The 26,111-nt window shown below is 34.4% G+C and overlaps 1 protein-coding gene across 11 annotated transcripts in view; it reads right to left on the bottom strand.

Annotated features, from left to right (window-relative positions):
• EYA4 (EYA transcriptional coactivator and phosphatase 4) overlaps window positions 1–26,111 on the bottom strand; it is a 280,742-nt gene that overhangs the window by 48,760 nt on the left and 205,871 nt on the right. For 9 of the 11 annotated variants that reach the window (XM_078001202.1, XM_015137416.3, XM_015137415.3 and 6 more), the window contains 6 exons: window positions 20,460–20,552; window positions 15,926–15,992; window positions 14,571–14,713; window positions 14,284–14,427; window positions 12,171–12,250; window positions 7,898–8,063 (listed from right to left, as the gene is read on the bottom strand). In XM_078001202.1, coding sequence (XP_077857328.1) covers window positions 7,898–8,063; window positions 12,171–12,250; window positions 14,284–14,427; window positions 14,571–14,713; window positions 15,926–15,992; window positions 20,460–20,552 — 693 coding nt within the window. The remainder of the gene's footprint in view (window positions 1–7,897; window positions 8,064–12,170; window positions 12,251–14,283; window positions 14,428–14,570; window positions 14,714–15,925; window positions 15,993–20,459; window positions 20,553–26,111) is intronic. The other 2 variants (XM_015137425.3, XM_078001206.1) reach the window with 1 other exon arrangement.

Below are 26,111 nucleotides of genomic sequence, written 5' to 3'. Positions count from 1 at the left end.
TTCATTTAAATTATATGTATAAAGCGAAAATTTCTAAGACAGAAGGCAAACTACATTAAATTTAAATTACATGATTTTGAAACGAAAAGATATTATGGCTATCATTTTTTACCATTAAATTTAAAAATTAAAATAAAATAATCCTGAGGACAACCAAGCAGTTATTAATCTAAATAAACAAATCTGAACGAACTAGGCATCACTTTTTCTAAGAAACAGTAATTTTTACATCGCTAACCTCTAACATTTTCTTTGGGAAACACTGCATGTCAGGACATGATCAAAAAAATATGCCTGTGCTCCAGATATTGTTTGCACTTAACATATTGCCAGCATAGTTCATTTCATAGGTCTATGTTATCACCTGGGTGAGAGTAGATAGCATAGTAATAAGGTTTTTAAGTTATGGGGTTGAATATAGCCTTGTCTTATAGTCAATCATGTTTCACCTTATTTGTATAGGCATTAAATTAGTCTTTAGGTGTCTGAATATACACCAACTTTTAAATAAAATAACATAAAAGTTCCATTTTTAATTATTTTTGAAACAGAATTTTCCTGAGGTTACTATATCCCACAAACCAAATGTCTGCTTTCAAATAAAATGGTGATTAAAATTAACCCTCACTTATAAAGCATGCATTTAAAAAACATTTTGGATGACATTCCATAAAACCTCTCCTTATAGTCATTATAGATCAATTTTCAAGTGTTAACTATCATAAGGCAACTTTGTTCCTGCCACAGTGCAAGAGCTGACAGGACAAAAACTTGAGAAATCCCAATCATGGGTGGTTGTAGGCTGAGTCCATAAAGGAGGAGTTTAGCAGGAATAATTCTGCTATTCAAATGAACTGGGATCCAGTAGCTGTCACAGCAAAGGGGTGAAAAGAGCAGAAGAGGAAAGGGAAAAGACTGTGGTTATAGGACGTATCCAGGTTTCAGTAAACCTAAGACTTTATTCCCATTGATGCTTTTCAAATTACTGAAGAATCTTAAAAGGGCTCTAAGAATTTGGACAAAAAATGAGCAGAAGTGTTTTGATGGGGGTAAAGACAGCCTTTTAAGAAAACTATGAAAGGTAACTCTACATTTATTCACCTCTTAGTACATGTCATGCACTGCTCTTTAAAATTTTTTTTTTTATTGAAATACGTGTTTGGCTTCATTCACTGCTGTGAGATAATCCATATTCTAGCCTGGGACAGCAGTTGTCCTTTCCTTAATGTGGCTAGAACTTCTTCATGTATATATACTACACTCTATCTATTACAGTGTATCCATTCTGTTGCTGGGCATTTGAGTTATTCACAATTTTAGGTTACTATAAATAAAGCTGCTATATACATTCTTGTACATGTCTTTGTGGATATAAGCTCTTAATTCCTCTTGGGTATGTATACCTGACAATGTGATTCCTGAGTCAGAAGGAAGGCATATGTTCATCTTTGACAGACACTGACCTTTTTTCAGTGTATTACTCTCTTTTCAGTGTATTAATGACCATGCTAACCCATTGCCCATTTTTATTAAAGACAGTATTAATTTACTCTCTTACCACAACGAGAGTTTCCGTTATTCCACATTCTTGTCAATACTTGATATTGTTAGTCTTTTTTATTTTCACCATTTTGGGTGTGTGATGGTATCTCACTGTGGTTTTAATTAGAATTTTCTTGATGAGTAATTATGAAGAATACTTTTTCATGTTTCTTGTTCATTTGATATCTTCTTTTTAATGAAGTAACTGTTAGATCTTTTGCCCATTAAGAAAACTAGGTTGTTTGTCTTTGTCTTATTGATTTGTCAAAGCTCTTTGTTATGAAACATTTTATATATATATGTGTATGTCTGTATATATATGTGTGTGTATATATATCTGTGTGTGTATGTGTGTGCGTGTGTGTGTGTGTGTGTGAGACTCAAACCTTACTCCAACCAGTGAATTAGGTCCTTCATTATTGTCTTTTAATAACGGAGAAACTGGAGAAGAGGGAATTAATTTATCAAAATTAAATAGCTTGTATGATGCAACACTGGTATGATTGCAGAACTCCTGCTTTAACCATTTGGTTATACTTTCTCAGGCAAACAGCAGTGGACTCTTCAGGTTACCAAAAGGTCAAACCTAGATCTGCTTCTACTTATAAAAGAGTCATATAACAACCTAGTAGAGAAAGAGAAAATATTTGCAAACCATACATCTGATAAAAGGGTTAATATCCAAAACACATAACGAACTGAAACGACTCAATAGTAAAAAACAAATAACCCAAATAAAAAATGGGCAATGGGTTGGCATGGTCATCACTCAAAAGAAGACATAAAAATGACAACAGTTGTATGAAAAATGCTCAGCATGACTCATCATCAAAGAAATGCAAATTAAAACTACAATGAGATACCATCTCACACCTGTTAAAATGGCTATTATCTAAAAGAGGAAAGATAACAAGTGTAGGAGATGCTGTGGAGGATGAAAATCTTGCACACTGCTGGTAGGAGTGTAAATTAGCACAGCCATTTAGTCTGTTTTCACATGGCTATAAAGAACTACTCGAGAGTGGGTAATTTACAAAGGAAAGAGGTTTAGCTGACTCAGTTCAGCATGGCTGAGGAAGCCTCAGGAGACTTACAATCACAGCAGAAGGGGAAGGGGAAGCAAGGCACCTTCTTCACAAGGCGGCAGGAAGGAGAAGGAAAGCAGAAGGAACTACCAAACATGTATAAAACTGTCAGATTTCATGAGAACTCACTCATTATCATAAGAACAGCATGGAGGAAACTGCCCCATGATTCAATTACCTTCACCTGGTCTCTCCCTTGACACATGGGGATTAGGGGGATTACAATTCAAGATGAGATTTTGGGTGGCGACACAGCCAAACCATATCAGCCATTATAGAAAACACTATGGAAGTTCCTAAAAACAGAACTACCATATGATCCAGCTATCACACTGCTGGGTATATAGCAAAGGAAATGAAATCAGTATGTTGAAGAAATATCCACACTTCCATGTTCACTGCGGCATTATTCACAAGTAGCCAAGATATGGAGTCAACCTAAGTGTTCATCAATGGATAAACGGACAAACGAAATGTGGTGTATGTACATTATGGAATACTGTTTGGCCTTAAAAAAGAAAATCCCGTCATTTGAGACAACAAGGATGAACTTAGAGAACATTATGTTAAGTGAAATAAGCTAAGCTCAGAAAGACAAATACTACATGATCTCATTTACATGTGGAGTGCAAAAAAGTTGAACTCATGGAAGAAGTGAGTAAGATGGTGGTTGCTAAGGGCTGTGTGGCTGGAGAGGGAGACTGGGGAACTGTTGGTCTAAGGACATAAAACTTCAGCTAGACAAGAGGAAGTAAGTTCAAGATATCTATTTTACAACATGTCACTAGAAGAAATAACAATGTACTGTATTTCTAAAAATCACTAAGAGAATAGATTTTCGGGTTTCTCACCACAAAATGATAAGCATGTGAGGTAATGCATACATTAATCAGCTCAATTTAGCCATGTCACAATGTATATGTATTTCAAAACAATGGGTTATACACAAAAGTAGATACAATTTATTTTTAAAGACTCAAACTCCTGGACTCAAGCAATCTTCTTGCCTCAGCTTCCAGAGTAGCTGAGATTACAGGTGTCGATCATTGAGCCGATATATACACTTTTTTATTTGTCAGTTAAACAAGAAATTTTTTAAAAAGTCACATGGGCATTATATAATTTCTGTGAGATGGAGGGCCAAAGAATTCACTGAAAGAACTTCACAGAAGTAAAAGAGCGTGTCCTGCAAAGGCCATGCGATACATCTGGGCTCCTAGAGCAATAACCCGGGTGGAATTGTACTGACCTCTATTCCTTTTGAAGGTGCTATCCTTTCTTCTGATAGAGGGTAAAACCAGGAACTTGAGCTCAACCAGTCATTAAACATTTGTTGACACTTTTTTTAAAAGGAGAAAGCTGTTAATTCCAGTGCCTCTGCCAAATTTCACTCAGGTAATTGCACAAGGGCATAGCAATGCTACAGGTAGGGAAAATATAAATTGGCAGAGCAGTTGAATGTGGTCCTTTCTATCTAAATCCTCTTGTTAGTTTCCATTAGATGAGTTAGCACTTTGCTTCCCTTCCTTTCCTTACGTGAAATACCATGAAGTTATCAAAAGGCTGCTGTGTTCTGCCTAAGAAATTGGCTTCTTTTCAGAGAGTGAAATGATCTTACTACATCCTTTACTTTTCTGGAGCCCTTGTTAGGTTCAATTAGCTAACGTATTGTAACGTTTGTCAAAGTCTCAGGGTAAAACACAATATTGTTATACAAGACTAACTGTATTTGATCTTAAAGATGTTTAAAATATTTTAAAAGGAGGAGCTATAAAAATATTTCTCATCTTCATGTGCGAATCTGTCCTCAAACTTTCATATACAAATAAAAAATACGATATACCCAATATAAATTTTACCTTAAAGAAGACCTTTGGAAAGATAATGAAGTAAAATGTCTGCTCTTAATCAGCATTGTAGTGTTTCTTTAAATCCACTGTCAAACTGCCTAATAAGGTAAATTAAATAATGGAATGCTATTTGCAATTTCCAAATAACATCAGTCATTACAAAATTGCCCTAGGCTTTTCTTGACCCAATACTATACATGATTGAATAATTATCCTTTAATCGGTACAGTAATGAATAACTGTACCTTTTAAGTTTGGGATAGTTAGATCCCACTTTATTTCATTAAGCTTATCTCTAAATCAGAACAACCAGCTGTCTCTTACTGAATATAAGGTATGTTTTCATTATAAAAGTAGAATTCAACAGTAACTGTTCTATGAAAAACTGTGGGTTTCATTTTAGGTTTCTACTTTAAGTCCAAAATGCAGAACCAGTCAACGGGAAATACTTTTCTTGCCCTTGAACTAAATACATCAGATTCCATCAATAATAAAGAAAAATTCCATAGTTATAAACTTGTTTGCTTTTTGGCTGTATGCCAGATCTAAAAAGGCAAAATTAAACTTAAAACTACATTGACTGAAGGTCTGAGGTCATATAATTCTTTAAAGATCCAGACATGTGTGTTGTTACAATTCTGGTTGAGAGAATAATATAGTTATAAGCAGAATTAATTCCTTCTTTAAATTCAACAGACAGTCTAATAAAATCCGAAAATGATGTCAAACTATATTTCTTGGCCTTAGCAACCAATGGAGGCCTGATGAAATTGCAGCATTCTGATAGTGAAAGTCAGAATTCCATATGTGAATGTGTCACATCCAAAGTCACATACTCAGACTATCTACCTGCCTGCATTTAATATATTTAATATGAATAAATAGCTATTTTCAATACTGATTATTCTAATAAGGAAAGTAACCATCTGTGTTTTTCCTGCAGAGAAGCTTTCTTGTGATTATATGGAAATTGGAGCAAAAGCAACATTTTACACAAAGCTCTACATAGCATATACCGTATCTGAGTACACAAATGGGTTTCATTCTTGGTAGCTGTAGTCTAGCAAATTAAAAAAACACCCTGCTGGTCTTGTCTGTCATTCAGTCTCTGATATCTTGATGATTAAATATATCTGTGATTTCATTTTTAAATACTCACCCTACCTTGTTTTCCCCACACATTCATCACTGAGAAAAACCTTCCAATATCTCCCTTCCTAAAGTAACTGCTTGTTAAGCAAGGAATTCTGAAATCATTCATTCTTTGAATGAAAGAAGATCTTTGATGCGATGCAAGTATTGACCCAAAGAGGATCATGACAGATTTGGAACATGTGATTTGGGCTGGGGCTAATGAGTAAGGTGCCTAGGGCACAAAATTTAAGAATGAGTTCCACCTTACATTTTTTGCTCTGGGTGCTTCACTGACCTCACCCTAATCCTGGCCTTGCAAGAGGTACAGATACCCAGGGAGGCTAAGGCTAGCTGAAAAATCCAAAACAGAGAGCCCCAAAGGGACAAGGACCAGAAATTCAAAGGGGCTGTGTGTTCACAGGTAGGAGGATATAAAAGGAAGGTAAGGGGAAAGAAACTAAAATGTAGGGGCATCAAAGACAAGCTGCATCTACTAGACAATTATTCCTTGGACCCACAGGTAAAGATTATGTTCTGAACAGGGAACTACAAATCATGAATGTTATCATTTCATCAATTCATGATATAAACATATCTTGGCTGTTGCTTAAAATATCAGTTTCATTTTTACTTTATGTCCAAATTGGTTTACTTGTTAATATCCCCCATATGACCTACCATTTTCCCTTTCTCACTATTGTAATTACTTGCTTGATCCTTGTCTTGCTTGTTAAATGGAAGCTAAAGGTGTGCAAGGAGCTCATTCACTGCTGAAATACCAGTTTCTAGCACAGTGCTGATACTTAACATGCACTCAATAAACAATCGTTTAATGGCATTGAGTCATCTTGGCCCCACTGGTCCAGTTAAAAAGAGTGTTTTACAGTATTGTGACCATGTTTCCCTATTTTCCCTCCCATCCAAAGCTGAGTAAAAAAGAAGTAGAGATGAATTTGGATCTTGCAAATAACCGAAGGCAGAAAAATATACTTGAACAAATTACTGATATTTTAAAAATTTCTTAACCTCATTTTTCTTAGTGACTTTTGAGAGTTCTTTATATGTTTCTATAATTCCTTTATCAGTATGTGCATTATAAATACTTTCTCCAAATCTATAGCTTGTCTTTTTATTCTTATAACAGTGTCTTTTGAAGAGCAAAAGTTCTTTACAATTTTTTGAAATCTAATTTTATCTGTTCTTTTCTTGTATGAATTGTGTTTTTAATGTCATATCTATAAAATCTTTATGTAGCCCAGAGTCACAAAGATTTTCACCATTTTTTTCTTCTAGAAGTTTTATAGTTTTAGCTTTTTAGATGTAGGCTTACAATCCATTTTGAGGTAATTCTTGTATACAAGTTGAGATTCTTTCCTCTTTTGCACATAGATGTCCAATTGTTCCAGCACCATTTGTTTAAAAAGACTGGCCTTTGTATCCTGATTCAAAAATCTGCTTTCTAGCATAAATACGCCTCTGTTTCTGGACTCTCCATTGTGTTTCATTGCTCTATGAGTCTATCCTTTCACATTCCCTTGATTACTGTACATTATAAGTCTTTAAATCAGGTAATCTGAGTCTTCAAACTTTGTTCTTATTTTTAAAAATAGTTTTGACTATTCTAATTCATCCACCTTTCCTTGTGATTTTAGAACCATCTCAATAATTTCTCCAAAAAGTCCTGGAACTTTTCTTAGGATTATGCTGAGTCTCTGTTAAATTTGCTTTTAACTTTAAATACTTCAGCTGTGTCAAATTATGTGTAGCAAATGCAATTTGAATACTGCAAGTTTCAGATAATGAAACACACAACGGATTTTAAATACACACTGATCACACAAAGACATTAAACTACCTACCACTGATTCTACAAATCCCAGGAATGTAGGAAATGTTCACTGGCTAGAGCTACTAACAACTTACAAAGGTGAAGGGCTTATGCAGTCTCTTTAGCATAAAGGAAATAATATCAGTCATACTCAAGGAAGATAATATTACAACTTTGTTGCAAGTTCTTCACAAAATGAATAATGAGTCTGGTAAAAGCTCCATATTTGTATGTACACCATCATTTAGAGATTAAAATCGCCTATCTGTCCCATATCTAAAAGAAGGATCTTCTGGAATGCCAGAAGAGCCTCATTTTATACAGTCATGCTACCACAGATTAAACATCAGCACAATTATCTGAGAGCTTTCAGCCATGTTTTCGGAATGTCCACTTTCTCCATTTTACTAGATACTGCAAAACATATAAAAGTATTTCACCTGGGTGAAGATCTGTACCTGGTTGGTTAGTCAGTCCTGGGAGAGATTCCTGCAACTGGTAAGTAGAGGTTGAAGAGGGTGTGCCATCGGCTGTGTTATTTGATGTCATATACGCTCCATACGTTGATGCTGAATAATACTGTGCATACTGGTTTTGGCCAAAGGCTGTATAGGATGGATAATCCTGAAACAATAATTGAGATGTGTGTGTTTGAAAGAGAAATTACTCTTTAATACTCTCCAAAGAAAACCAGTCATTACAGTAACTGAAAGATTAGTACTCAGCCCCGTTTGTTTCTGAGTCCACAGCTTTGAGGTGCTCCTAATGAGCAGAGACTACTTGGTGGGCATCTCTTACAAGCATATAGTAGTGAAATACCCTATTGTTTTGGCAAACCAGGTCCAGTATACAAATTTTAATGTGATTAAAGTTAGCATATGCTTCACTTTGCTCCTGATAATTACTTATTCAAGGATTTACGTCATCAGGACCTACGTGTTTGAAGAGGAAAGAAGGAGATGGAATCAGTTCATATTCACAAAATCAGTTCTTACATATCTTCTAACACTACCAGCAAGGAGTTGGGGCTGCCCCTCCTAGACTCCACAAAGACCTCAGTCTGCATTTTTGTGATTTTTGTTCCTTTCTGGGCTACCACTGACAATTCTGTTTTCTTGGAAGGAGGTAAAAAGTAAATAAAAGGAGATGAATATGCCTTTTTTTTTTTTTTTTTTTTTTTTTTTTTTACCCAGCCTCTCACAAACTATATGACACCTGAGGCCTTGACTTAAAGTCTTTAGTGAACTTTTCAATTATTTAGTTTCCCTCCTTTGTTACAGAGATAAACGAAAGCACTGAATCAACACCCTTGACCTGCTTTTTATTAAAAAATTTTAAGAACCTTAAAATGATGATAATGACCCTTCAAAATCCTTTTACATAGTAGGATGATGAGTAAGGAATTGTTGTGAAAACTGGTGTTTAATATATCTAGCATGTGTCAGCCCAAAATGTTATCAGTGATGACAAATCCTTGGTCATCACCGATAACATTAAGATCCCCCGATGAAATGTGTTCCAAAGGAAACAAAGATCTACATTTGATGTGGTTTCCAAAAAATAAAAGAAATAATCTTTATAAGTAAATATGTATACTATCATAAAGGATTAGGTAATATGGCAGAAAACTAAAATTCTATTAGTCTGAAAATTTCAAGATCCAATGTTTCCCACTACCACTTGTGAGCCAAGAACAAAAACCTCATCATATCTAAACAAAGTTCCTAGCAATATCTCTCAAAGTAAAACAGTGATAGCAGAGGTTTACATAGTGCTTGCTCTGTATCAAGACACTGTTCTAAGGGCTCAAATATATTTACTCATTTAATCCTCATAATCTCTTATGTGGTCTTAATACTATATTCATTTTACATTGAAGGGGACTAAGGCACAGAGTGGTTAAGTGATTTGCACAAGGTCACACAGCTAGTAAGTTTCAGAGCTAGATTTGAACCCAGAGTGCCTAAGTCAAACATCTGTGCTGAAGCGCTCTGTTAGCCTACTAATTCCTGCAGAAGAAGATGAGGTTACATACTGGAAAGGTCCAGGCTATTCCCCACTGGGGAATACAATGTCTTTTCATATTCAAACGTATCTCAAAGATCTCCCTTTCTTTTCATTTCCACTGTCGTCCCCCTTGTCCAAGCTCCCTTTTCTTCCTGTTGCAGGCAATGTATTCATTTTTAAATTTATCTCCTCTTTCCATTTTTAACTTTCTCCAAAGACCTTGGTGGTAGAGTTATCTTCTCAAAACATAAATTAAATGATGTAATTTTCTTGCTCAAAATCTCATCATAGCCTCCCACTGGGCTTGGAATAGAATCCAAATTCCTTATTGTAAACCACCAGGCCTTACGTGAGTAGGCCCCCACCTATCTCTGCAAATGTGTTTCCGCACTTGCCCCTCATGCACTAACTAAACTCCAGCCTTTTTTGTTTTTTTTTTTTTTTTTTAGTTCAGTGACACACCAAGTCTTCCATCCGTCGGGGATTTGGTACACGCTGCTTTCTTTGCCTGAAACACCACTGCCCTCCTTCACCTAACTCTTAGAAGTCTTGGCCTAAATGTGGTTTCCATAGAGAAGCCTTATATAAAACCTCCCCTATTCAAAATTATACTTCAGTTGATATTTTAACAGACCCTGTTCTCTTCCTAAATCTGTATTTGTGTGTTTACTGGTTTATTGTCTGTTTGTCCCAGTAGGCTGTAAGCTCCATGAGGCAGGAATCATATCTGATCCACTCCGGCCCCACCTTCGTGTACCCCAGTATACAGACCAATTCCTAACACTTAATGGGCACTCAATAGGTATTAGCCAAAACAACAAACTGGTGCTCAGGCCATGGTCCCAAATACAGATTACATTTTATATTGTGATCCATTGTATTTAAATCTTCACAGATTTTCGGATCTGTTTTATGATTAACTGTTTTTAAATAAACGTTTTTTTCCTTTAAAAATCTTTTCTTAATCCTCCCAAATAGAGGCAGAGTAGTTTTTCCCTTATAGTACAACTCTACCTAGTGTATATTTCTGTTATATGTGTGTGTGTGTGTGTGTATATATATGTATATATATATACATACACATATTTTTTTTTTTTTTTTTTTTTTTTGAGACGGAGTCTCGCTCTGTCGCCCAGGCTGAAGTGCAGTGGCCGGATCTCAGCTCACTGCAAGCTCCGCCTCCCGGGTTCACGCCATTCTCCTGCCTCAGCCTCCGGAGTAGCTGGGACTACAGGCGCCCGCCACCTCGCCCGGCTAGTTTTTTTTTTTTTTGTATTTTTAGTAGAGACGGGGTTTCACCGTGTTAGCCAGGATGGTCTCGATCTCCTGACCTCGTGATCCACCTGTCTCGGCCTCCCAAAGTGCTGGGATTACAGGCTTGAGCCACCGCGCCCAGCCACTATTTCTGTTATAATATTCACTATATCTCACTCTCTGTCCATCTTATTTTCATATTTGTTTCTTTCAGAGGACTGAATCCTTCTAAAGAGCAGGGAACAATGACTTACCAGTTTCGAATCTTCAATCCCTAGCCAAAAATCTAACACATAGCAAGTACTCAATAAATGCTTGTTGGACCAATAAATAAACGTGTAAAATCAAGTTACAAAAAATTTCTCAATTAAAAAAAATAAAATGTATATACTGGTTCTGATGTTTCGTGTTTTAAGACATCGTTTTTCTAACTAATGCTAAAATTACAGTTTAATCCTATCAAAAATATTATTATTCCACACTATTTTAACGATCAAAATTTCCTTTCTGCCTTTTGTTATATCAATAAAACTAAAATAAAGCAAGTGATAAAATTCCTCCAGTAAATCTAAAAAGTAAGCACTTGTACAGTAACTTACATTTTAGAATACATAAATGTCTAGCAATTATACTAAAGTAAAATACTGCATTGCCAGACCAGAAGTCAGCCACTCTTCAATCTCAACTACTTCGAATGTGGCTGAAAAGAAAAAAATATGGACAAAAGATTTGGAAGTGTCAACATAAATCACTAATTCATCTCACTCTAAGCTGATTCACTCATTTAGGGGCATTCACTCTTGTTTCATGCATAATTCTAACATGCTAGATTTTAAAACTCACAAAAATATTAAGAAAACATAATTAGAAGGAGGACTAAAGACTACCAGAGGCAGGCACAGTGACAAAAGCAAAAAGTTGCAGCTGTCAGGAAAGTGGGAATCAAACATTAAAAGTATTCATAAAACTAAAACATAGAAAAATTATTTAAAAGCCAACAGTAGTCTTTGAGGCATTTTGTTTAGTAACAAAGGACACTTTTTAGGACTGAAAATGTTATATAGTCTGTAGCATAATCCTATAACTGACTTTAATCAATTAATACTGATTCAACCAATTAATATTCATTATAATAACTGCTTTATCAAGAAAAATAAAATTGTTTTTAGTAGTATTTTAAGATAACAGAAAATATCCAATACATTTTGTAATTCCATGCCAAATGATTAAAACAACTACAGTAGAAATGTTTAAAACACAAACGTTTAACAATCAAAAAATCTAAAATAGCCAGAATAATACATATTCCAAGAATTCTAGATAGGTAATTTTTTACTATCCTGAAATGCTATAATAATTTTTAAACAAAGAAACCTTATCCTGGGAGGGTACACACATATATGGCAACCCGAGTACTCTTCAAAAATCTGAAATACATATAAAAAGCATAAACACAAAAAGCTACTATACCTGTTGTGAACCACTGAAATTCGTTGAATTGGAAACTGAATTATTTGCATAAATAGTAGATGACGGTGCAAAACTAGAACCTACAGGTAAAAAACAAACTGCATTTTAAAAGTATTCCTTGTAAAATGATAAAAATATTTCATTTCACAGAATTCTTTAAGAGAAACACTTTGAAATTTGTCATGAAGACAGTGAAATTTGAAGTTGAGACATTTATACAGAAAATAGGCTTAGCTCTCTCGCTCTTGTAACAGCTGGTAAACCCTTTCCTGTTGAATCTGTTGAGCTAAACAGAAGCACATGGGAACAGTCTTCATAAGGAGTGGGGCTAACATTCAAGGGTTAAGAGTCTAGAAGTGCAGGGGTACGCAAATGATAAAATCTTACACAGACTAAGACTGCCTCCAGGAAATTACTGGAACTTTCAAATCATATCAACTGCATTTACGTACAAAAAAAAAAATCACTTGAGTTTAACATTTGTACAGGGTTTTTAGCGTGGGAAATAAACATACAGAACCCCATTTAGCAACTCCCTGTACTTTTGTTCCCTTTGTCTTTTCTTTAGAACAAAAATAGCTGTGAATTAGGGTTCAGACTCAAGGGAGAACTGTTTATACTACACAAAGCTAGGGTTTGAGGGCCTTCTAAAACTTTACTGCAAGGTCTGATATTTAATGATTTCTCGAATCACGGCAAAAACAAGTGAGCTGCCAATTATAGGTTTCCTAAAAAAAAAAGTCCTTATGGAATGTGTTTGTCAAAAAGTAAAATGAAAGGTTATTGAGGTAGCTGATTACTTGTTTTATCAATGTGTTTTGACTAGTCATGTGTTATGTAATCAATGCCACTGACCTGACCTGGAATAGCCAATATGAAAGTATTTGTGAAAAAAATAAAAATACTGTCTGTCACAGGGCTAACTGAAGCTGTATGAATTTTTGAGGCTACAGCATGCATTCAAATATGTTTCGACCTACATTCTAGGAAAAAAGAGCACTGCTATTCCAGCCAAATGTATCTAAATAATTATTTCATTTGAATCAATTGACCAAAATGTCATACCAGTTGGTTCAAATATGTTAATATAGCCCCAAATTTGTGATTTTCAGTACAGACAAAATGACAGATAGTAACCAGCTTTTAAAGTTTTTACTATGTCACTAAAATTCTTTTGGCAACTATTGCATTAAGATACAACATGGCTAGGCGTGGTGGCAAATGCCTGTAATCCCAGCACTTTGGGAGGCCATGGCGGGTGGGTCACCTGAGATCAGGAGTTCGAGACCAGCCTGATCAACACGGTGAAACCCCTTCTCTACTAAAAATACAAAAATTAGCCAGGCATAGTGGTGCACACCTGTAATCCCAGCTCTCAGGAGGCTGAGGCAGGAGAATCGCTTGAACCTGGGAGGCAGAAGTTGAAAGTTAGCTGAGATGGCGCCATTGCTCTCCAGCCTGGACAACAGAGCCAGATTCCATTATCAAAAAAACAAAAAACAAAGAACAACAACAAAAAGATAAAACACAATTTTAATAGGAGTCTAAAATTAAAAGAAATGTAATGATCCTATATGCCTCTATGGAGGATTGGCGAGTAAATATTATATAATAGTCCTGTTAAGCAATATATTATCAATAGGAGAGAGGAATTTTAGGAATGAACAAAAAATCCTCAATTGGTCAATGATAAATGGAACTTAGAAAAGAACTAATTCAAGTTTAAGTATAATCAAAACAGCACTACATACTTCAGGAATACTGAAAAGAAAATACTGGTTTGTGCTACAGATCTTTTAAATTGCTTAAGTAGACGCCAAACGTGTGGCTGACCTGGTGTCTGGCTTGGAAGTTGCTTTGCTTGGACTTGGTTTCCTGCTGATGTTACTCAGCTTAAACTTAAGTATTTAAGTTTGGTATAGGTCCTGTTTCCTGAGGTATACTCAACCATTTCATCATGTTTCTGTCTAGTTATCTGTCTTTCTTTAGAAATTGTGTGAGCTGTGATAAAGCTTAAAACTGTCTTCAAGATCGGATATTCCTAGTCTGAAGCCAGTGAGTCTCACTCAAAGAATGAGTTCTCCCAAAACATGTTTCATGTGTAGCTACTTACCCGGCATTTGGTAAGAGTAAGGTGTCTGGCCCGGCTGTGGGGTAGAAAACCCTGGGCTGTAACTGAGGCAGCCACTCTGTAACGGGGACTGAGTTTGGGAAAGTCCACTCTCTGTCTTGATGGCTGGCAACATCACACCCAAATCTGTTCAGAAAAATGATTGTGCAAACCATTTAATTAGTAAGATGATTTTCCTTCTAAAGTGTAACCTACAATAGAATACAAAGCTACCAGCCAGCAGGATCACCTGCCTATAACCAAAGAAGAAGATAGAAGATGTGAAATACCGTAAGTGGGCAGGCTGTAGGGCTGTCCTGTCTGTGAGTAGGCTGTGTAGACGGCTGGCTGCTGCATCCCCGAATACTGAGTCTGGCCTGCATATGCAGACATTGTTTGAGCTGCTGGTGTAGAAAGAATGTGTGGATAGGGCCTAAATATCAGAAAAATAGCATTACTGTGGCAACAAAGACTGTGTATTAATTTAGACAGCCTAGATTCAGTGAAACCCTATAATATCCAGGACGTAATCCTCTTTATCCGTAATTTTAACAATATAGGAAAAAACAACAGTCTGAATGTCAGGAGTTCAGGCTCTGCTACAAGCCAGTCTAGTGACCACAGACAAATGATTTAAACTCCCTACGTCTATACCACATCTGTAAAAGCAGAAATTTGATTTAAATATTATACCTAGTGTCTCTTCCAGGTCTATAATTCTTGCTCATATCTGAAATCGCACTCCAGTTAATATGTAGATGAGGAAAATGGAGCACATGCTAGCTTTATTAGTATGCTCATGAGCAAATTCACACTCACCATGAGTGACTTAATGCTATGCAAAGACTACAAAAGTCTATTTAAAAACCGTACTAAGAATTCGCTCCCAAGAATCAGAAATTTAAAAAAAGAAAAAGAAAGGCAGGAAGCTTCCAAAAAAAAAAAAAAAAAGGAACATCATCCCTTTCATCATGCCACATTTTACATCATGTTCTCCATTGGATAGCCAACCTCCAGTCTATATATATGTAAAGGCAGACATTCTAGATGCTGCAGAAAATAACATACTATATTTAAATGTGTATGTATCAGCAATACACAATCTTGGCACGTCTGGCTGATTCCAAACCAATTCAGATATACACCCAATATAGTTAAACTTAAGAAATATCTACGACTGTCCTCAATAAAGTGACTATATTAGTTATAAAAAACAATAAAGCATATTCTCCAAAAATATGTTTATTAGAACTGGAAATCCAACAAAAGAATTTCAATGATGGAATTAATTATGAAGTGTTGACATTTAGATAAAATGTAATCTCTTGAGATTTTTTAACCAGCCAGCATTTTTGAATTTGAATTAAAATGCAATGTATTCTAATTTGAGCTTGATATTTTTCTCAAGGTATATATAAATATTCAAGGGAATTATCAAGATAAACGTGGGTGTCTCTATTTCAAATTTGTACAGGATATTTATCTACATATTTAATCTATCCAAGCATTATCCAACTAACTATAATACATGTATAGACATAAATGTTTGCCAATTTAAACTTGTCAAATTGTGTGAATACAGATTAATAAAGATAATGCTGGAAAAAATTTCTAATAAAACAGAAAGAATCTACTGACCACTTACTTGGAAGGATACAGCTGTGGGGAATACTGATGTGCTGATCTGGGGCTGTAGCCACTACTTGTAATTACTGTAAGACACAAAAATACCAGTGCACCAAAGGTTGCTTCATAAATACATTTCACTAGAGTGTACATAACAAATTTGAAGAAATTACCGTGTTAAACACGTTTCCAAAAATTCATTTTCTAAAAAGAAACAGTTGCCTAAACACTTTCTCCTAATTAAACTGCTTTGAGTTTTGTGCAAAAAGCATGATATAAACATTTGTCTCACAAATCATTCCCTCTATCACTCTTCCACTCCATTTTCTCAAATCATTAGCATGCTCTTATATATTAATACGCTATGAATAAATATCTTTGATTACAGGGTAATTAAGCTTTCATAATATAAAAGTAAATTTTTAAAATTTGCAAACTTTACATTTTAAAATGCCAAATATGATGGCAGTATGTACATATCGCTCTTCCTCCATATTTGTTCTAATTGAAATACAATACAAAATAAGAAGAGTGTGATGTTCCAAACTTCGTTTTCTAACAGTACAACACGATTCTATTCTATTTCCTCTCATTTTACCAATCAGATGAACAATTAAAAATGCAGTCTAAAACATTCCAGTAATAATTAAAGAAAGCACAGGTGATTTCTTTAAAACATAATCACAAAATGCAGTAGCAATTATATTTACAAATAAACTTTGAACTATTAAGAGGTAATACTTTTCTGAGAAGAACTTAAAGGTGAAAGTCAGGTCCTATTAACAGTTCATCCAAACATGGAGCCCCAAACTGGAATATATCCAAAAGCTTGGAAGTTTCTCTTTCCTTTAACTATCTGCCTTGACTAAGACAGATGTTTTGCAAATATATGGACTCTAAAGTGTGAGCCAGTTCCCTTAGAGCCAATCCACACTGCGTGAGCACACAGAGTGTCTTTATTGGGCCATCTGCTGTTCATTCACTTTTCAAAAAGATTAAAGCAGTACACAATGCAGTGCTGGAATTAGTTTAGTCTAATCAATCATAGTTATACTTCAAAGTACTATGTCCTTTCTAAGTTGTTCATAATAATTCTGGAGCTAAACTTTTAGAATTGTAAAAGTGACAAATAGGTTTAGGTTGCTAACTATTTTATGAAACAAGATATATTTCTATATATATCACAAGTACCCTTGTGATGTGCTTCACAAACACACAAAATTTAATGTGTTTAAAATGCTATTTTGCCTATAAGCTCTGAATATGGAAAGAATATTTTCATTTTCATAGCAATAATACAGTAAGTATATTTTTAAGAATATTATCAATTTTGAAAATCATCAAATTTGACTAAAGGTGTTATTTCTAAATATTTTCAGCAACCCAAACTTAACTGAATTTGATATGTATCGAAAATAAATTGAACCAATAAACTATTAATTTTCTACATATTTATTAAAACTTAATGTTTTAAAATTTTCAAATCAACTTAATGAAAACAGACTCTTTTCTACTACACAATGGGCATTAAATGTACATTTCATAATAATAGTGTTATTCCAAAGATAGTCATTCTAATTTATCAATTCACAATACCAAATACTCTAACAGAAATATAGTTAAATGAGGCTTAATTATATATTCTTTCATCTCTTCTTTACAGAATTTCTCCTTGGTACACTCAAGATTTGGGCCATACTAACTAGTTACGATGAATATTATGAAATAGAAGGCTTTTCCAAAGAGACACTGAATAATGAAGATAAATATTCATTATAGTAACTTCTAATAAATAAGACATAGATCAAAATTACACATTTCAGAAAAAACCCATATACACGAACTCAATTCTGAATATACAGGATGTTTCTTCTAATGATAAAACTAAACATCATTAGAATAATGTACTCACAACACTATAAAGGCTCAACTAAACTTTACAATTTTCTATTAACGTCTATATGTTCATTTTCTAAATAGAACACAAAACCTTAGACTCAGAAAACTACGATGTTCATGTAGGAAAGTTTATGCTTCTTTACTAAAATACATACATTTTGTTCTAATTCAGAAATTTGCAGATAACTGAAAAGAACAACAAAATTGGATTAAAGTGAGTGGAAATTATGCAGATCAAAGTAAAGACTGCTCTCACAAAGGGCAACCTCATTTCCGGAATGATTTCTGGAATATCTTGTACAAACCTGAAAGACCTTTGTTTTATTCCCCACTGTCATTTGATTAATCATAAACATTACCCAATATACTCATTACATTCCATCATTTCTGAATACAACAGTAAGCAAATCAGCTTGTTTTTGAAATGCCCTGAAAATTAATTTAAATAAATGTTTAATGTCTACTGTCAGTTTCTCTGGTGGTGTCAAAGCAATTTTAAGGTTTCATTCTTATTATCACGCCATCTTAGATTGGTGACTCTCAATGGGATGAGAAGTGGGTGGGGGTGAGAATTTTGCCTGTCAGGGGACATTTAAACAGTCTGGATACATTCTTGGTTGTCTTTAGTAAGACATCTTTGGTTGCTTCTTCAGTAAAGAAGCATCTGGGGGAGTGTTGCTGGCATTCTGGGATAGATGCAGCCAAACATCTTACGGTGCAGAGGACAGCTTTCCCACACTAAATAATCAGCCCGAGTCTTTCACAGTGCTGATGTTGATAATCCCTGCCCTGGATCACTGCTGTGGAATAAAACTTTCCACAGAGTTGGAAATGTTCTGTATCTGAGCTGTCCAATATGGTAGCTGCTAACCACATGCAGCTGTTAAACACGTGAAATGTGTTTAAACTTGAAAATTCAGTTAAATTTTGGTTGCTGAAAATATTGAGAACTTAACACCTCTAGTCATACTTAATGATTTTCAAAATGTATTAATATTATTGAAAATATACTTACTGCATTATTGCTGTGAAAATGAAAATAAAAAACAAAATTTTTAATTTTATCAAATTTTAATAACTACATATGGCTAGTGGCTACCTTATTGGAGAGCACATCCCTAGATAATTCTTTAAAAAATTCGGAAAATATCTATAAAGATAATATGAGTGAATTTCAGACAGGATGATTGTTCATACCTATTTCTTTTTTCATCTATTTTCTGGTGGGGTATTACAGAAAGGACCCAGGGGCTGATCATAAGGACATGGTTCTAGACTCATACCATGGACCAGCTGTGAGGCCTTGACTGTATGGCCTTAACCACTTTTAACTTTTCTTGTCTAAAAAATTGATCAGAGAGCTCTGAAATTCCTTCTGGAGCTAACACTTTATAGTTTTGTCATTCAGCTTTCAATGAACTTGTAATATACTACTGAAGTATGTCAGCAATAAATTAATAACTCCATTCCTTTCCTTAAAAATTTGTTCATATAGATTTATTTTGCAGAAAGTTTATAAAACCTATGGTAGGTGTGCAATACAGAATACTGAACTAGTAACTATTTATCTCCTGAGAGGCAGGTAAACTGCTAGAAAAGATGTGTATTAGTACACATGAGTCTCTATGCAAAGTTTATGTACTAGTATTTCTTTCTTGGAGTACTAATATTTATGTAAATATATGGCAACTGCTTTTAATCGGTGTGAACTAGTGAAATTAGATCATCTGTAAAAATCAAATATATGCTATAATGACATAATACTCTAAGACATATCTCAACTATTTTTACATAAAACATACTGACAAAAAATCCTTATAACATGAGAATATGGATAAATGTAAAATGTATTAAAGTAGAATAACAGAACCGAGATTCAGTTACCACAGATACATTCCTACGTTTAATGTTCTTCTTTCTGATGTACCCACTCCTCCTCAGGTTAGAAAAATCCTTTCACCAGATAATAAGCCAAAGAAATATTGTAACTTAAAAAAAATTAATTGAATCAACTTAATTCATGCCCTTTGTGCCCAGCTGGGAGTTATCAGGTATTTATATTTTAAAGGGATTGATGTTTAAAGACATGCTATTGTTCTCTTTGAAGCATACGAGCACTCTCAGAGGCTGGGTTCTAATGCAACCAGCATGTGCTCTCCTGCAGCCCATTAACCTTTAATACTTGTCACTCAGCTGCTTACACAGGAGGAGTTTTTTAAACCCAGAGAGGAAACAAGGTTATTTAGAAGGAATCAAATGGATAGTTTTACATCTCGAATGTTAAACAGAAGGTAGTTTTTATGTAATTCAAATGGGTAAGTTGAAGAAGCAAGGTCAGCTACTACAACTTAATTATTAAATTAATTAAGCACTGTATAAAATAATTTTGAAGGAAGTTAAGTTTACTTATCTGTAATAAGAAAGTCATGAAACTTTTGCTGTCAACTACAATATCAAGCAACATTATTCTAAATATAATTTGTAACAATGCATACTGCTTATGACTATTAGTTCTTAAAAAAATAAGAACTTGTTTCTAGCTTTATAAAGATCAAAGTTCTAAGAGCTTGGATGCTTATGCTGCTTATTCCCAAGCAGGAGGATGTGGACGCACCCCCATGTGTACGTAAGGACACACGAGCTAAAGGCTTTACCTGACCCAGTAAAAGTGTCAAGCGCTCCATCTCCAGTCGTGGTTGTGGTTTCACTGCTGTTCAAGGGCTCTGTTTTGACTGCAAGGAGAGACACTATGTAGAAGAATAAGTACATGTGAGTTTTACTTCTAAATTTATGTCAAAGACTCTGTCCGTTCTACTAGTGATTTTTCTAGCTACCATGGGCATGCAAGAGAAAACCTGAGAAGTTGATGAAGAGAGTTTGTTAATTTAGCTGCTAAAGGGGCATGCATTTAGAGGATTTAATCTAAAATCCTCTGGCCAAGCTAGTTCTCTCAAATCTGGCTTTTAAAGGCAGTCAACCTTAAGAAGTGAAACAGCAGTACACATATTTGTATTTTTAATTCACCTAAACACACTCTCACGTAGTCAATAGGAAAAAAGGAATCATCATCAGTCTTCAGCACATTTAATCAGAATTATACCAGAGAAATTTACTAGCTTATATTTTATTTTTCTCAGGAAGACATTTTTAAGTTTGCATAATAATACAATGAAGACATATAAAAGTATAGAAACCATGGGCTCATTCACACAATGAATGAAAAATGAAGCACTCAATGAAGCTCTAAAAAACACTCATGAGCTATAAGGTGTTGGGCTTCTTATTTTTAATGGTATAACAATTTTTAATATGTTATAGAGATAAGCACAGAAAAAGAGATGACTTATACAGCAACAAGTACATCTTTTGAAAACTCTTTTAATATGTTATTTCTACATGGCAGTGGTGTATTTTGGCAAAATCATTGCTCGGTAACAAAGTGGCCTAGTACACAATATTATCATTATTAGATGCGATAAGGGTGATGGGGGTGATAATAAAGTTTTACCCATTTGGTCACACCATATTTTCCCTTTGTTGGCAAAGCTTTACTACATATATCACAGCAGCAAGGAAATAAACTAAGCTATTTCTACTTAACACCTCTTGTGTTTCCTGGTCATAAATGACATGAACCATACAGTTAAATAACTTAGAAGCAAGCAGAAAATTACAAAGAGGAAAGCTGAAGTCTAGCCAAACGGCAAAAAAGAACAGTCAGTCATAGGGTACCCACCAATCACACAAGTCAGTAATGTTATTCTGTTAGAAAAGCAATTAATTGATAGAAAACCATGCGGTAATGATTATGCTCTTTTCCACATGAACAGAATTAACCAGGCCCTCAGTGAGCTCTGTGTTAATTTAGTATGCATGATTTATTAATGACTTGATCGGCTGGAAGATTCAGAGGAGAAACGTAAATGTTGGAAACAGAAAGTAAAGAAACTTGGATTGCTTTTCTTAGCAAAAAAGGAAATTCAAGTTCGGCTTATCTTTCAATAGCAACAATGATCTGAAGAATAGTCTAATTATTTATATAATGATAAATAATAAATTAGTGGTTATAACTTTTCAGTAGTAATTTGCACAGTAGTCCCTATTATGGTTATACCTTATCAATCACTAAACCTATCATTACAAAATCATTTTATCACCTTTTTATTTACTACTATATAACTAATACTTATTGAGAGCTTACTACATGCTAGATGATGTACATTTAGCTAATCCTTAAAACAACCCTAATTAATACAAATCACTATACCCATTTTATAGACAAGAAAACTGAAGTGCAGTGGGGGCTGAAGAGCCTGCATAAGTTCCAGTGCAGGAGATGGTAGAGCTAAGATTTGAACTCAGGTTTTTAGCTCTAATACGCAGGATCTTTCCACCGTATCAGGCTGCCTTCAGGTATGAAAATGGCTTATGCTCATGACAATGCCTCTTCTCAAAGGCCCAAAGCATAATGAGAATGCAGTTATCTCCTAGATAGAATAATTAAAAATACCTCATTAAAAATAAAAACTGCACAATACCGGAATAGGATACTAAGGCACGTTTCCCATTTCTTCCTCATGGGATATTTTAAAAGACAACAAGAAGTAGCAAATTTGAAAATAGGTAACAGTAACAGCACACCCTTAAAAGGCACTTGATACATTCCAGGCATTGCTCTTGCCCTTTACACCTATTAACTGATTTACTGCTCTCAACAGTCAGTAGATAATATCATCATCTTCATTTTTCAGATAAGGAAACTGAGGCAAAAAATGGTTAAATAACTTCCCCAGTCACAAAGCTTGTAAGAGCTAGAATTTGAGACCAAGTGGTGCGTGTTCAGAATCCAAACTCTAAACCATACTGCCTCTCAGGCAGCATTAGCTAATCAAGAATTCCTTTTGTCTGTATGAAGATAATGCAGAGTATAATCTAGATGGGTATAAAGGCTACTCCATCTCATGCAATGTTTACATTTGACTTCTAACATTTATGACAAAAGGCATGGCCCAAAGCCTTCAGCAAAACTAAGAAACAGTTTATCAGAGCTTCTGACTTCTACTTGCAGCGAAATTCCTATGTATGCGTATCTAAAGCTATGAACAATATTTGCAAAAGTAGCTTCATTATAGTAATAGTAACACAGATTTTACTTGTGAATGGAGGTGGTAGAATGAGAGCTGTGTCTAACAAAACTCGTCTAGAAGCCAGACATGAAGATTAGTTTTGCTACTTTGAATTTCAACTCTTAGACCTGATTTCAAAAGCTTAGTATTGGTTTTGATTATAATCTCTTTAATTTGAAAGTTTAGGGAGGTCAAAAGGAGAAAGAAGAGGAAGGAGAGAGCGAGTTTTTGGTCTAATTCGTTATACTGGAAACATCTCTCATTAAAATTTTAAAGGTTTGCCTTTAGTCAAAGACAGACAAAGAGGTTCATTTTACTGAGAAAAGGCATCCCTGGGAAAGTATATGAAGAGAGGAGTAAAAAGCACGATGTGTTAGCTTTACTAAAATGCCTGAATTTTAAAGTAATAATTCAACAAAATGGATGCTAACGTTTGGGGGAAGTGGTGCCTGTCAATGTAAAACTGTTTTTCCTATGCAAGTAAGGGTAGAACAAAAGGGAAAAGTGGAAATAAAACACTTATTCTGTCACAGAAAATAAACTGCACTCACATTAAGTGAGCACCAACAGGCACCGCTAAAGCTCGAAGTTAGTCCCAAAGTTTTTTTGGTTTGATTTTTCTAAATAAAAAGCAGTAATATTAGGTAATAAGGTAATATTAGGTAATAAAAAAATAACTATTTTTTCAGCAGTAGAAAGCTCAAATAGAGAAGTGAATAGACACTCCTTATATTATTAGCTGATTTATTAAAACATGTTAGAATACAAAGAAGTATTATCTTGGTATTTATGTAACAGTTAACTAGTATAAACATTATAAAATAATTATAGATAAAGCTTGGAAAACACGTTATTTTCACTGAAGCTACAAATACATTTGAAATGTAAGCTGTTTTCTTTTATCTTGCTTTTGTTTCTGCACTTTAAATTACATCTACTATATACTTTTCTAGTGGCAGGAAACTTAGCTTTTCATTAAATATATGCAAGACACTATTGGAAAAATGTTCATTAGTAAGACAAATAACTAATAAGTAAGACATGTTCATTAGTAAGACAAAAATTAGTAGTCCTATTACTATTAACTTGTAAAAATCCTTATTCCAAATAATTATCAGTGTCTATTCCTTGACTGTTCAAATGTATTTTTAAGCTATATTTTGTTTTTCTTAAATTAACATGATGTTTAAACGGGGCTTTTAATTTATTTTCAGGACAGCATCCAAATTCATTACACGCAATAAGATGGAAGCAAAATCCTTCTACAGAAGACAAGCACCATATTTCTTAACCAAATGCAAGCTTACACACAAAATGTTTTGATTTCAAAGGAAACAATGATATTTTAATGTCCTGGGTTGAGAAGTTTTGTGGGATTATTATTCTATATCTTCAAAGTAAGGGAGTCAGAGCTCATTTTGCTAAAAGTGGTATAAAATTACTTTCTATAGCACTTTGTCCAGAACTGTTAAGAAATTCTTGTACTGTCAGGCCCAGCTCCCCACTAGTTAGCTACTTGCAACTTGGATGTTTTTGACAGAGCCAAATAGTAAAAATAAATAAATACACGATTGGCTTTTCCATTTTTTTAGCTTTAAAAATAGTTCTTACATATAGACTGAATTAAGGTCATACATGATTATTGTCAGGTATCAGTAATGGCTACTAAGTCATAGATTTCCTGTCTTCACATCCCAACCTTCATCCCTACTGCCATACACTTATTTTTAAAGCATTCTTACTCTTGTCCCCTTAAATTGTCTTTAGAATTTAAGTACAACATTCATGTTGATTAATTACTTTTAGAGAAAGTCTGTTTTATTATCATAACTCAAAGTTCATATTCATTTGTTGCAATTCAGGCTTCATCCTCGAAAGGGAACCCACATAACTTACATTTCATCTTCATAAATCAGTGTAGTTTAAACATAGATTAAGGTGTGTGTGCACCAGTTTAAGGTGTCCATTTAAAAAAACTACATATATGTAATTCCACATACACTTCTTTCTGAACCCCAAAAAGCACATACAGAGGCTTTTGACAGCCTAGTTTCTACAAAGAATTTCAGAAAGTTAGATCAGGAAAGTTACAATTTATAACACTGCAGGGAAGCAGTAAAAGTATCGCCTACTGGTTTTAATAATCAGTATAGCCTATGATTTATGCTTGTTTGAATCAATATATTCATTCAGAAACCTATGATTACCAAGTGTCTTTCATTCCTAACTACCCATAAAGTATTTAATTTTGTAAAATAATTTGATGAGGACATTTCTGACTTTTATTCTAAAAAAAAATCTCTACAAAGAACCGACCCACAGCAGTAGGTAGCTCTACTGCATAAATACTAATGCATTACATGTGAGTCAATCGTCTCTACAGTAAAAATTCTAGAAGATTCTTTTCTATATTGCTTTCAAATATAGAAAAAAAAATAAAGCTGATCAGAATGTCTCATTTCTATTCCCCCAAACCTTTCCTTTGAAGTCATTTCTTAATCTCCATGTAGAATCAAATATTCCCTCCCTCCACTGTTCATCCACCTTGAACACATTATGGCATTCATTATTTTCATGTCTGCTTCTCTCTGCTAGACTTTTGGTTCCTGGATGGCTGGTATCGTGTTCTTTAGGTCACTGGGTTCCCATTTCCTAGCACAGAACTTGGCATATAATAGGAACTTGATACACTTCAATTAAGTGAGAAAGTGAAAATTTACTCTTTTAGATCCTGCCCTAGCCCTCCCAATAGATCTAAGTTTTTTTGTATATAAAGTGTAGTTCATCATGAATCCTGACACCATTAAGCAAATTAGAATCTGGAATTACCTATATCTGGAAGTAAAGGTTCATATGATTGGCATGCACTCTTATATGTACAACATAACTTATGTATATGCATATAGATCTATATCAGGAGTTGTGCCAAATCTGACTCATGGTCTGTTTCTGTATGGTTTTAAGCTAAGAATGGTTTTTACCTTTTTAAATGACTGAAAAACATCAAAAGGAGAATATTTTGTTACATGAATATTTTAATGAAATTCAAATTCTGTGTTCAAAAGTCAAGTTATTTAAATACAATCATGTTAATTTGTGTAGGTATTGTGTATGGCTGCTTTTGTGCAACAATAGCAGAGCTAAATAGCGACAACAGAGAGCAGGCAGCTCACAAGGCCC

Source organism: Macaca mulatta, chromosome 4 (assembly GCF_049350105.2).
Source record: "Macaca mulatta isolate MMU2019108-1 chromosome 4, T2T-MMU8v2.0, whole genome shotgun sequence".
NCBI lineage: Eukaryota > Metazoa > Chordata > Mammalia > Primates > Cercopithecidae > Macaca > Macaca mulatta.
This window is presented reverse-complemented; position numbering and strand designations above follow the sequence as displayed.